Source organism: Oryzias melastigma, linkage group LG4, assembly GCF_002922805.2.
Source record: "Oryzias melastigma strain HK-1 linkage group LG4, ASM292280v2, whole genome shotgun sequence".
In the NCBI taxonomy this organism is placed as follows: Eukaryota; Metazoa; Chordata; class Actinopteri; order Beloniformes; family Adrianichthyidae; genus Oryzias; species Oryzias melastigma.
The window spans coordinates 8173799-8188422 of NC_050515.1; the positions used below are offsets into that span (position 1 = coordinate 8173799).

The 14624-nt window shown below is 37.9% G+C and overlaps 1 protein-coding gene and 1 long non-coding RNA gene across 2 annotated transcripts in view; one reads left to right on the forward strand and one right to left on the reverse strand.

The window, feature by feature from the left end:
* Positions 1 to 14624, forward strand: part of pex5la (peroxisomal biogenesis factor 5-like a) — a 105430-nt gene that overhangs the window by 28636 nt on the left and 62170 nt on the right. The window contains exon 2 of the mRNA XM_024278765.2: positions 13692 to 13796. Coding sequence (XP_024134533.1) covers positions 13692 to 13796 — 105 coding nt within the window. The remainder of the gene's footprint in view (positions 1 to 13691; positions 13797 to 14624) is intronic.
* Positions 1 to 14624, reverse strand: part of LOC112150433 — a 69870-nt gene that overhangs the window by 2824 nt on the left and 52422 nt on the right. The gene's annotated exons all lie outside the window — the stretch shown is intronic.

Sequence of the window (14624 nt, forward strand, 5' to 3'; positions counted from 1 at the left end):
GCGGCAGAAGTTTGTTAGAAATTCACCTATGAACTGAGGGTAAGTGAGTAAGCCTGCCCTCATTTCCCGTCATCCCTTAAGTTTACATGCTCTCCCACCAGCAAACAGCCCCTCACAACCTATGTAGCAACTACAGGCTTTTTTCAAACTGCATTTTTTTCATCTGCTCCTGATTCACAATGATTTAAATAAAGAAATACAACACAATTGTAAACTTGTGAACACTTTTCAAACAGTTCTGTGATGCTATCCATACGTCATTACAAAATCTGAGCCCCTAATTGGTCAGAGTTCAACTGATTCAACTTTTGATACGTGCTCAAACGTTGCACATTTTGTACAAAAAGCCTTAAAACTGACTTGCGTAGCGACATATATACAGTATGTATGTTTTCATAAACTTTTCATTCTCCAGAACGTGCGTTTTCGAGCCAGGTGTGAATGTAGCATTATCTTGATTTGTCAAACACTTCAAACTGCCATGAGATTGTTAAGCATGTGTGTGAACACTTAAGGCACATGTGTCAAAGTCAAGGCCCGGGGGCCGGATCCGGCCCACTGGGTAATTCTATCCGGCCCTCCAGATCATGGAGATTATTAATGGCTCGATGTTATCTTGCACTTATTTCTAACTTGTATAATTTTGAACAAAATATGCTTTTATGGAGAAAAAATATTGAAAGTTATTTAAGGTTTAAGTTGATTTTTTATGGAATAATATTCCTGCCCATTTTTATTTATAGTTGTGTTCAAAAGTTAAGTTTTTAAAATTTAGTTTTAGTGTATTCAATAAATTTTTATCATGTTCGGCCCATAACCTTTGGTGTGTTTTGGATTTTTGTCCTTTGTGCGATTGAGTTTGACACCCCTGACTTAAGGCAACAATTTATTGTAGTTTGTTTTGTGATGCACATGTCGTACCAGACTGATATCACGATGACAATAAACTTGCAATTTATTGTAGGTCTAATGTCATCAGAAAAATTCTACAAAAAACAGAGTAAAAACATCAAAAACCCAATTTTTATGGGAGTGGTTCTTTAAGGACATCAAACGGTGATTTTTCAGTGACTGTGGACAATGCACTTGCAGAGTCTGTGTGACCGGCAAAACCATAAAAAGCAATCACCGTGTCCCCAAAACTGGCTACAATCTTTGCACAAAAGGACTTCACTTTAAAAGCTGCACAACTCAGTCTCACACCTCAGTTAGGAGACATTTAAAGAATCGAAGGGAAAAAACAAAAATCCATCTTCTACCAAGAATTGCGAATCCCTAAGCAAAGCCTGTTATTTTGTTCCCTGTTACCTGATAGCACAGTTGTCTCCAGGGACAGCATACAACTTTAAGTGAGGGGGGACGCATGTCACATAGAAGGTAAACAAAGCAAAAGGCAACTTTTGTCTCCTGAGAGCATGCATTAGCTCAAGCTTATAAGATGAAACCAGATTTAGGAATTTATACAGATTAGAGTATTTACTAATGAACAGGGAATTCTTCTTGGGAATTCATGTTGTTTCGTATTTGTTTATGCTAGAGTCAAATATTTTATTCCAAGGATAATTTCTATGCTCCATATGCTATATATTTTATCATCCAATTCACTTTTTAAAAGCGGTCCTTTCCCTTTAAGTGCGTCAGTCCAGCTAACAACAACAGGGGGCGGAGCCGGGAGGCCCCAGGACACTGATGCTGACACTTCCCGAGGTGTTTCCTCACCACTTCAGGGTCAATCAGATGGATACAGTGTCGAGCGCGCGTGCATATTGATGAGTCAAGCATACATCCTTGGGTGTAGGTTACCACAAACCTCTGAGTCAGCCGCCCTCAACGCCTCGCAATAAAACTCACATTGTTTAGTGACACTCTTGAGGTGTGGAGTAAATATTTCATGAAGGACAGCACGTTTTTCGTGTTCATGTTCCAGCTTGGGCCTACAGTGTGGACACTCTGAATCTGGGTAAAAAAGCGTGTTTTGAGGATCATGTTTTCGGTTCTTTCAGAGGTTAGTTTGCAGCCTGCGGTTAGTTCTCGTCAGTTGAGGTTCTGCTGGTTTTGGAGTGACAGACAAGACTTTTTAGAGTGTGTCTATTAAGTAAACAAGTGTTTGTCTCGGAAATTACACTTCTCCAAACCAGCAACCACTCAGGTAAAACCATGATTTATCCAAGTCCCATTCCAACTAAAAATGTTTCTATTGTAAAATTGTTCATTGTTGTATGTTAACTATGATTATACAGTTCAGTTTAATACTTTTTTGAGGCAAATTTTCTGTAGAGTGGCAGGGACTCACTAGAAATTCACCTCTGGGTTGTTGGCACAGAAGTTAGCCTCTGGGTATTTTCCCATCAGCCCTTTCTTTACACCAGGGGTGTCCAAACTTTTTCGCTCAAAGGGCCAAAATCTAAATGGGATCCCAGTCCGTCCGTGGGCCAAATACAAATTTTTTTTTGGATGTCATGAAATAAAAGGAGAATATGAAAACAGCAAACTGGGATCCTGAAGAGGGACATGAAAAAATATTCGATTTTATCAAGTTAAATGTTTAAGTTGAGTAAACCATCAACTCAAATTTTTAATTTGGATGAAAATTAATCATTTCAAATGTAACAAAACACAAAAAAATTGTGTTAATTTATTTTTCAGTGTATATGTGCTCTACTGTTTGGTGGAGCCGGCAGTTAAAGGGTTAATCAAGCCAAATTGGGCCCGTGGGCCGCACTTTGGCCACAAATGGTTTATTTACACTGTCTCTCGCTAGCTTATAACACCTCACAAGCCAAAGCTAACATTAGCATAACAAAAAAAAAATAAATGTGAGCAATATCGGAGCGATCCATTCGTACAGTCTTGATCCAGGTTTGACGAGGAAAATGAAGACGTTAATGGGTCCATTTGTCTTGAGAGGTTACATCTGATAACTTCTGCGTGTTCGTGAGAAAGAAGTTTTTCAAACCATGGGTTCATTTTTGCTCCTGATTCGACACGATTTGCATAAAGAAATACTCAGAATCCTAAATTATTTTACATATGTCCTCCATCATGAGAAAATGTTATAAGAAGATGTTGAAAACACCAAAAACACAATTTTCTTTGGAGTGGCCCTTTAATAAAAAAAAAAAAAAGATTTAAAATAGTAAAAATGTATTTTCCTTCAGGAGATCAGACTAAAAACGAATGTTCAATTACTTATCAGTTGGTGCAAAAATGTAGAGTTCAAGCTGAAGTTCTTTTTTCACATTTTTACTTAAATCAAAATTTGTTCTTTCTTAGTATATTAATGCTTTTGTTTAATCTTGGCATAATATTTTTTTTAGGTTGCCAACATTCATTTTAAAATGCCTCCTTGTTTTCTGAATTCATTAGTGGCCAAAATGTTAGAATAAGTGATTTTTCTTTTTCAATTTTTCAAAATCTGCTTATTGTTTTTCATGCATTTCCTAACCTTTTGGGAAGAGGAGCTGACAAGTGAAAATCAGAAAAAAATTAGCAGCTTTTTAAAATTCAGCTCTTCACTTGTTAAAGAAATAAAACCCCCTTTCACTCGGTTTTTGTTTGTTCAGTCAGCTTGAATAAAGCACCCCCACTGTCAAACAGAAATCCTCTCTTTGCATTGACTGTGGCTGCGTTTGCTGGAGTGACAGTTTTTCCATGTCTCCAGGATGCATGGACTCAGTCCAGATACGGTATGAAGACATTCCTCTTATTAGCCTGATTCACTCTCCACACAAAACACAGTTTGACACAGACGCATGCAGAGCAACACACATGATGATTTATGGATGACTGTAATGTGATTAATGCTGATTGATGGGGAGATTATTGGAGACAATTAGGTCATGGAACCCTCCTTTGGACTAATGGATGAGTGTGTGATTCTTTTCATTCATTTGTCATTATTAGAACAGCTGCACCATTCAATTACAAAGTTTCAGAGGTCAGAAATGGCTGGAATATTTAATTTCAATCAATTAAGTTTTTTTCTGTAGTTTTTTTCAGAAGAACTTTTGAGTCTAAGTTTAGTTATTCATCGTTTTGCTTAAAATTTGTTTTTGAAAATATACATTTTTACTGTCTTTTTCTGATGGGGTGAAATTGGCGAGTGTTGAAAGTGGCAGTTAATGGTCAAAGTCCTGAAGTGCAAATCACGCCAACGAATCACTAAACATATTTAAGTCCCACTCTAACGAAAATTGAGTTTGTGTTGCATTTTTTCACGATGGAGGATGGACACATTCTAAATTCAAACAGCAGTGAAATAGGAGCAGATACAAAAATACCATTTGAAAAAGGTCGTAGATTTGATGTAAAAGCCACAAATAAAAACCAAAGGTTCCCTGCTCCCCATCCACTTGGAGACAAATCCGTCTTGTACGTCTTTCTTCATCTGAGCTGGAGTCCGGATTAAAACTCTACGGCTGGATAGCTCTAATATTGCTTGCCAGTTTTGTTGCATCAATAATGTAAGGCTGGGGATGTGATGGGCTGTGAGCTAGAGGGAGAGTATGTGAACAGATGGATGATGGGAAGGGGCGAGGCTTAATTCACGCCAGCAGACCTGCCCACTACTCAAAAGCAAAGTTTTATGAACTCTTGCTACCCTGCAGAAAGTATGTCGTGAGTTGAAATAAAAACATTTCAGAAAATGAAAGTAATTTCCAGAAATTAAAATGAAGAAAGAAGAAACCAGAAAATGGCTATTTTCTTGAAACAAGGGTCTTTTTATTTTCTTAATTTTTGTTTTTGCTTAGTGCTGTCTCTCTGCAGAAACCATCACCTAGAAAATCAAAGTTTTTATGATTGTGGCTAAAACTGTATGATAATAATCAAAAGTTCATTGGGAATGTCATTAAAAAAGCTCTAAAGATGATCAGAGTGGCTCTTTAAAAAAGCAAAAAAAATATAGAGATGGATTTACAGGGCCTATACTATGCAAAATCAACTTTTAGAGCTTTCAAGTGTATTATGATGTTCATTCCTCACTAAAAACAACCCCAAAGTGGTATTTTGAACCATTTACGTAACTCTGAGGACTCCTCTAAAACCCAGTGCTCTGAGTATCAGTCCCTCCAAACCCATGAAAACGAGCGAGTTCTCACGAGGTGATGCAGACAATTAAGAACCGCCCTTTTCAGGTAGAGTCTGTGCTGCCAGCACCCCCAAACACACACTTCCTCCACTTAGTTAGCGGTGAACAGCCGCTAACTTTGCCGCTCAACTAGCGGTGATCTGCCGCTAATGTCGCTGCTCAGCTAGCGGTGCTCCGCCGCTAACGTCGCTGCTCAGCTAGCTTATCCGCCACTAATGTCGCCGCTCAGCTAGCCGATCAGCCGCTAATGTCGCCGCTCAACTAGTGGTGACCAGCCACTGACTCCACCTCTCAACTAGCGGTGATCAGCCGCTAACTTTGCCCCTCGACTAGCGGTGATCAGCCGCTAACGTCGCCGCTCAGCTGGCCGATCAGCCGCTAACGTCGCCGCTCAGCTGGCCGATCAGCCGCTAACGTTGCCGCTCAGCCGCTAAATTCGCCGCTCTACTAGTGGTGACCAGCCACCAACTCCACCTCTCAACTAGTGGTGATCAGCCGATAACTTTGCCGCTCAACTAGCGGTGATCAGCCGCTAACGTCGCTGCTCAGCTAGCTGATCCGCCACTAATGTCGCCGCTCAACTAGCGGTGATCAGCCGCTAAATTCGCCGCTCTACTAGTGGTGACCAGCCACCGACTCCACCTCTCAACTAGCGGTGATCCGCCGCTAATGTCGCTGCTCAGCTAGCTGATCCGCCACTAAATTCGCCGCTCTACTAGTGGTGACCAGCCACCGACTCCACCTCTCAACTAGCGGTGATCAGCCGATAACTTTGCCGCTCAACTAGCGGTGATCCGCCGCTAACGTCGCTGCTCAGCTAGCTGATCCGCCACTAAATTCGCCGCTCTACTAGTGGTGACCTGCCACCGACTCCACCTCTCAACTAGCGGTGATCCGCCGCTAATGTCGCTGCTCAGCTAGCGGTGATCCGCCGCTAACGTTGCTGCTCAGCTAGCTGATCCGCCACTAATGTCGCCGCTCAGCTGGCCGATCAGCCGCTAATATCGCCGCTCAACTAGCGGTGATCAGCCGCTAAATTCGCCGCTCTACTAGTGGTGACCAGCCACCGACTCCACCTCTCAACTAGCGGTGATCCGCCGCTAACGTCGCTGCTCAGCTAGCCGATCAGCCGCTAATGTCGCCGCTCTACTAGTGGTGACCAGCCACTGACTCCACCTCTCAACTAGTGGTGATCCGCCGCTAACGTCGGTGCTCAGCTAGCGGTGATCCGCCGCTAACGTCGCTGCTCAGCTAGCTGATCAGCCGCTAACTTTGCCGCTCAGCCGCTAAATTCGCCGCTCTACTAGTGGTGACCAGCCACCGACTCCACCTCTCAACTAGCGGTGATCAGCCACTAACGTCGCCGCTCAGCTAGCTCAGCACCGCCCATGGCTACAATCAGTGTAGTGATGGCCGGTGCTACTAAAGCACATAAGTCTTTGCAAAAGTCCAAATGTTTTTTTTTTTTGTTTTTGTGAATAAAATGCCGACATGACGCCGAGGCCGGCTCCAGGGTAAAATCATGAAATGGGCGGCGCCCACAAGCACCAATAGGCGGAGCCTCATAGATCGATGCGTCTTATTTCTGGGTAGGAAAAAAAACTTGTGAAAATAACTCATTTCATAAATATTTTTTTCTTTTTTGTGCCAAAGGAAACACATATTTTCATATATATGGATATTTTACTATTATTTTATTTTACTCTGAAAGACTTCAGAAAGCATGAGATAGGCCGATGGAAAGCTACTTGGACCTCCATGTTGTGGCACGCACTATAGGCGGTCTGATGCTTCCCCATCGACTTCCTCTTAAGCCACATTTGTTTATCTGTCCCTCAGGGATGTTTTTTTCACATCCATCCCCATTAAAACAGCATTATAGTCCCCGTTTCTCCCACAGTGTCACTTCATTTTTGCGAAGTCTTTGCCATGACACATCTTCTCCATAATGAAATGCATCCATCAGCTCTTTACTTAGATTAACTTTATAGGTTTGAGTTTGTAAATCTAATTGTGAAACCAAATCCTGAGGCTTTAGAATGGAAGAAACAAGAGCTAATTACCTCTCAGCTGATTCATTCCCCACAAGAAAAAGAAAGGTTTGTCCTCTCGGTATTAAGCTGCCAAACTCTGGTTTGTTTTCAAACTTTATTTCAGCTTCTTCTCATTTTGCAGATTTTCTAAAACTAATTTAAGTTTTAAACCACTATTAGAGCAGGTCTCTGTGGTATTTTTGCCTCCCGCAAAGCCACAGTTGCACACTTTCATTTGATGTTAAAGACCTCTTATCTGTAAGTGTTCCTTGTTTTCATGCAGAGACACCGCGGAGCTTTTCTTTAAATCTCTGCCCTGAAACTCAAATTGCCCAGCTTGCACGCTCTGCTTCAGCTCAGAAATGCGTCTCCGCTCTCAGCTTCGCCGCTGTTGTTCTGTGATGTTTGTGCCCTTATTCCTCTCAGGCGTCTTCTGCACAACTTACAAAACTTTTGCAGTTAGATTTTCCCTCCAAGCTATAAAAATGTCTGTGATATACCCCTGTCAAAACCCAAGCCAAGAGAACAGCAGATATGACACCGAGCTGTCTTCAGGAAAGAGATACTTTAACAGAAAAAAAAAATCTGTCCAGATGATTGACTGCTGGTTGTCAAGGCCAAAAAAGCAAATGAAGACAAAATGTAAAAGGGCGACAAACTACTTGTACTCTTTATAAAAACTGCTGTATTGAGTAGATCCATCTAGGAAAAAAAAAAGGTTTTAAAATTATTTTTTTATGAAATCAAGAGTTTCTTTGTTTATAATTATTAAATATTTGGGGAATTAATAGGATTTGCAAACAAGTCTATTCATAGTACAACACAACAACACAGTTTTTATGATATTATTTTTTTAGGCATGTACTTTAAAGGAAAGATGGGACAAAAACGGAGTGGTAAAAATCTTATTTGATAGACTTTTTATTTTATTTTATTTTTTTTTAATAAATCGACTTCAGAGGCCATCAAATTGATAAGTCCACCACATCTTTAACCAAAATTCAACCAGTGTGGCTGTTTGGATACTGAACAGTGCAGGGAAAGTTTTCCAGATTCCTTGTGTTTCTTTCAAAATAATCAAGTGTAAATCAAATTTGTGTACAAAAAGTAAACTTAATGGCAAATTTATTCAGATTTTAGCTTAGTTCAGCCCACTTTTGTTTTTCCACTTTAAAATAATACAAAGGGAACATTATTAGAACAATATAACACTGTATGATCACGTATTTTCACAGATTTGACTGTAATGGCTTGAACATTTTTTACATAATAGTAAAATAAACCTACCATGACTCAATCCAAATAGAATTTTCCAGTATTGATTATGACGGATTTATTTCCTTTTATTTTTTTTTTATAATTTTATAGGTTGATTCAATTAACAAGTTTCCTCAGAGAGAACAATCTGGTAGGATAGTAGGAATATAAATTGGTCAATCGATTTAGTGGATTAATTGTTACACCCCTAATTAATCCTCTGTGCCAAAATGTCTAATGTATAGTTTGAGTCACCAAAAAGATGTTTATTTGCAACCTTATCAGTTCAAAATATGAATTTACACTTTGGTCATTTAGGACATTATTGAGTAAAAATGTAACTCAAGACATTTTAGTCAATGTAGTTTGTTTTGTGGTTTTAAAGATTTTCTCTTAAAAGGAAACTTGTCTTACAAACTAAAGAAAATAGTAAAAAATGCCTTTAAGGTTCATCATCTTGTCATTTTGAAGTTTTAAATGATGCAATGCCACCTTAAGAATTTCAGTAAATTATAGTAAATATTTCAAACAAGCTCCGAAAGTTATTTTAATTCAGAAAAATTGGCATCTATTGACATAAGCCGGCGTCAACAGAAACCTTTCCTGTGGTAGCGGTGCCGGCTGTGGGACACTTCAGTGGTTTTTGACAGTGATGTAGATGCAGCTGCATAGACAACAAACAACTGCAATTACTTTTCAAGCACATCTGGTTGTAATTTCCAGTGACATATTAAGCTCGCTGACAGTCTTCCCCTTCATTATAAGAACCAAACTCCATAAAATGGATGTCAGCCAATAAACAGTGACAGAAAATGTCAGAGTGACAGAAAGCAGCCATGAGTCACTGCCGTTTAAGTGGCAGTGAGGAACCACAGTCACATGCACAGGTGTTAACCCACCCACCCAGAAAACTAGCATTAGTAAGACTTTATTAGTCGTTGATGCTCCAGTGTCTTTAATATTTGTGGAATCCCTGAGAAGTTTTATGCTTTTGCTGTTTTTAATCAATATTAATGATACTGTTTATATTCTCAGATACAAAAAAATATTATTTAGATGTTATTTTATAGGTCAAACCCATTGACTGTATGTTACTGTAAATGTAATTATATACATTCAGACCGTTGCCACTTATTAGCAATGAGACACTGTTATGCAGCAGATAAGAATATATGCTTATTGTAATAACAGTAGATTAACCTTTAATCATAATTTTACTCAATTATGTTAAACCTAAAAACATAAATGATAAACCCAATAAACAAATATGTATATCATATTTTCCGGACTATAAATCGCAGAAGCCAAAAAATTCATAATGAAGAAGAAAAAAACATATTTGAGTCGCTCTGAAGTACAAGTTGCACTTTTAAGAGAAAAGTCCATCATTTATAAAAAAAATCAAAAACTCAACATAATTTTGCATTTGACACCGAATGCAATTCATGCATCAAATTCGAGTTCGCTACCTCTTTTTCCAGGCGTCAAATTTAATGCTCAATGAGGAGAGAAAGGAGAGAAAATTAAAAACTATAATAAAAATTTGTCTTGATGCAAAGAAAGCCATCATAATGTCCATGAGGAGAATAATTAGATTCTTAGTCATGTTTGTTTTGAACGGCACTCTTTCTTCTTCGTTTCTGTCAGCAGCAAATACTGATACAAGAACCTACAGTGCCCTCTAGTGGTTGTTAGTGGGAAACAACCGCTAAAAGGCAACCGATAGTGGGGAAATAACGAATATATGAGCCTATTGATGTCTAAAAAAATCATAAATAATTCGCTCCTGAGTATAAGTTGTATCCCTGGCCAATTTATGAAAAAAACGCGACTTATAGTCGGGAGAATACAGTATATATATATATATATATATATATATATATATATATATATATATATATATATATATATATATATACATATATATATAATTTATTGAAATTCTTAGCATTTTCCTTCAAAGCCAAAGAGCCATAAAGGAAGCTGCATGTGGCTCGAGTCATAGGTTGTAGAGCCCTGTTCTAGACAAACATTAAACATTTAATTTCAAGTAATAAAATAAGCGGTCGCCTCAACAACCGATTGCAATCAGGATTCAACATGTACCCTGAGTATTCACTGTTCTCCACCACAGTTTCTAGACATGTCAGAGAAGTTTGCCAGTGCTGTGACAAAGGGAACCTTAAGGGATTTTTCATGTAATCTCAGACTCAACCTCAATGATGTTCAGATCAGAGCTCTAGGGATCCGAGTCATCTATTGTTGGAGCCGTTCCTTTTCAGAGACACTCAAGACATTTAGAAGATAAGCTTGATCCATGATGGCAATGCAAGAAAGAAAGTTTGGACACATTTTAACACACAAAATGTGAAAAATTTGCACAAAATTTAACTTTTTTCCCTTTTAACTAGCAAAACAAAAAACATTTAAAATGTGAAGCAGTATCCCTGTAAGTGTAACAATGCACAGCTTTATCTAAATGTATTTCAACTGCATTTATCATAGATACACATTGTAAGCTTTCAGCGTCTGGAAAATTATTAATAATTAATAATAATAATTATTATATATTTTCTTTTAGACTTGTTGTGGGAGGAGTGAGAGGTTTCTCTTATAAACCTAGTCAAGCATAAATTCAATTTTATGGCAATAGTTTTACCCCATTTTACAAATGAAAACAAACAATTATCCATATCACCAGAAAAAAAGGAAAATTAGCAAAAAATAAGATATTAAAGTAAGAAAGTTAGAAATTAAAATGTGTTTTCTTAGTCCTGAAATCACAAATAAGACAAACAGAAAAGAAAAAATTAAAATATATAGATTTCTCGTATTTAGCGTAGTTAGCTTCTTGCAGGAGGATGTTTTCTCAAATAGAAGATTTTCATGAATGAATAAATCTTAACTGTATTTAAAGACATATGTGTCAAGTTACACTATTATACTTTACATTTTTGCACTTTCATAATGTAACTTTGGCAAATATGTTTTGAATGTTAATGTGTTTTCTGGGGTTTGTCCATTATCATCCAGCTCAGTGACCTTCTGGTAGAGTGTCCACCTGGAGACTGGAAGGCCGTGAGTTCAAATCCACTGCCGAGTTATACTAAAAAATTCAAAATGGGTCCTAACATCTCCCTGCTTGACCCTCAGCATTAAGGGGTTGGATTTGGGGGTCTAAACCGCTAAAGCTGCCCGAGTGCGTCTGTGTCTGCAGCTCACCCCTCCCTCCAGGGAATGGGTCAAATGCAGAGAACAAATTTCACACACTGAGGTGCATGACAGTTAATGGGAATTTAATTATGACATCAATCATGCCTTTCTTTGTAAGGTGGCAAATAGATTGGACAAAAAGCTTGACAGTAAAGTTTTTTTGCCTTTAAGGCTGTTATTAAGATGACAATTTTAACCTGAAAACATGTCAATCAAACAATAAGTTTCTTTTCATGAGCAATTATGAGGTCAAATACAAGATAGATTGATAAAATATGTTAAATTTTACCTTTATGCAGTTGTCATTAATTTCCCATGTTTGAAGCTAGAGATGTGAGAATGTTTTTCTGTTTCATGGTGATGAATTGTGGCTTAATGGTTGGTGCAACAAGTCACCTAGAGGTAATTTGAATGTGCTTCAATCCAGAAGTTAAAATGTCACATTTTTAGGTTTCTACTGGGGAAAAGTTTAAGTTTTGGTTGACTAACAAAGACCAGTACAAATGAAAAATGTGTCAAAAATGGAAATATTCATTCTAATGTTAGTGATAACCACAAAAAAGTATTCAGTCAGCCATCAATAGTGCAAGTTCTCCCATTTATAAAGATGAGAGAGGCCAGTTATTTTCATCATAGATGTACTTCAACTAAAAGAGATAAAATGAGAAAAAAAAACACAGAAAATCACATTGTCTGATTTTTATGATTTTTCTGTAAATTGTGGTGGAAAATAAATATTTTTTCAACAGCAAAAGATCATCTCAATACTTATATAATATACTAATATACCGTTTGTTGGTAATGACAGCAGTCAAATGTTTTCTGTAAGTCTTCACACGTTTTCACAAACTGTTGCTGGTATTTTGGTCCATTCCTCCATGCAGATCTCCTCTAGAGCAGTGATATGTTGGGGCTGTTGCTGGGCAACACGGACATTCGACTCCCTCTAAAAGATTTTATGTGGGGTTAATCTGGATACTGGCCAGTAGTGCTGAGCGATATGACGATACATATCGTGTTGGCGATAGAAAAGTGTCAATCTGGCCATTTCTCTTCTATCATTTCTATATTTTTTATCGCTAAACTTTTGTGTAAAAATGGGTTTTCCTACTAAGAAACTTAAACTGTTTTGCACTTAAAAAAAATGTTTCTCAGTTGTGACATTTCAGCTACTTGAAAAAATAAAGTCAGAGAAAACCAAGTAATGACATTTTAATCAGTTTTTTTCAGAAAATAAGTGAAAATATACTTTATTGTGGTATAAATAGTTATTGTGATATAAAAAAAATATATCATGATAAACATTATTCATTCAAACATTATTATGTCTTTCCAGCCTGGTGCAGGTCAACAATTTTGTTTCTGGTGACCTTTGACAGCTCTTTGGTCTTGGCCATTGTGGAATTTGGAATGTAACTGTTTGAGGTTGTGGACAGGTGTGTTTTATATAGAAAATGAGTTCAAACAACTGCTATTATTATAGGTATCTAGTAGAGGACAGAATAAGTTACAAGTTTGTAATAGCCAAAAATCATTGTTAGTGACCAAATACTTAATTTCCTCCATAATTTGAAAATAAATTCTTTAAAAATCAATTTTCTAAATTTTTTTCCTCATTTTGTTTCTCATTGTTGATGAAAATTGGGAGAATTTGCACAATTGTTGTCTGAATAAATACTTGTTTGCCCCACTGTTTAGTGTCTCAACTATTGGATCTACAATGCAATGTGATGGATATAAACAAAAACCTAACCGCTTGCTCATCTCTCACATATTGTGTCTTTCCACAAAAAAAATGTTTTAAAAATATAAAGTTTTTCTTAATTAGAAAATAAAGGGAAGTAAATGTTTTATTAAATTCTTCAGTTTTGTCTTTGGGTCAATAGTATTGCTGTTTGAATCCATACGCATCACTATCTGCTGTCAGCCGTCTGCATCGTGTGGTGATCCTCTCATCGCCATAGTCTTGTGGAAATGTCTCCAGTTGATGTGTCTGTTGTTAGTCAGTCTGTTCTTCACAATCCCCTGGACGGGGTACAGAAAGCTGTGCGTTGTCAAAACTGTCCTGACACAAGTCGTTGTTGATCTTACTGTTGTAGGGGAAAGACTCTAGGGCTGCAGATAGGACTGTTGCCATGGTCCTGAAGGAGATACCCAGTAAAGCATCATCAGAAGGGAAGCCCCTCCTCACAGTGACTACCAAGGTGGGCAGATGCATTTCTGAAAATCCCCAAACTTCACCACCACACACCTCAAAGTGGGTCTGTGTTAGTTTCACGACACATCAGCAAAGCTGGCTGACCTCTGCTGTCTACTAACTCATCACTTGAGCCCTGTGCTGTTTGTATCTTAACTAAACGACAACTACTACCTAATTTCCAGCTGCTCTATGGGGTATAAAACCTGTAATTAAATTAAAGCGACGCTTTTATGCAGTCATTTTCTTTAATCGGGGAATAAGTTCTGCAGAATTACTGACACATTATCAAAAGTGTGTAAACATTGACACAAAACTATCCAATCTTCTTATTTTCTACTGCATAAATTAATAAAAGAATTCCCATAAATGCATCATAAACTATACAAGAAAACTTTTAACGCCTCATGAGCAGCTAATTCAAACGTTTAGCGTGGCATTAGGCTACTGTCTGAGCTGATTCTGTCGTTTCTTTATCACGTCGCTGTAGCTTTTTACTTCTCTCTTGCTTGTGATGGAAGCTGGGTAGAGTCGGTGCTCTCTTAACGGCTCGATGGGAACTTTCTTGTTGTGTTTTGGCTGCTTCTGCACCGTGTGTGTGCTGGTGTTGCTGTGTGTGACTTCTCTTGTCTACCTGTCTATGTCTTAATGACTCGTGGCATGCTTCACGCTTCTTTCGTTTGCTGATACAATAGTTTAACGAGCTGTCATTGAAACATTTAAATCAGTAGTAATAATGATTCATACCAGTCATACTAACAAGCTTAAAAATCAAATGAAAATAAGCACAATTTCTAATAATATATTAATTAACTAATTGCAAGTTCAGTATCTA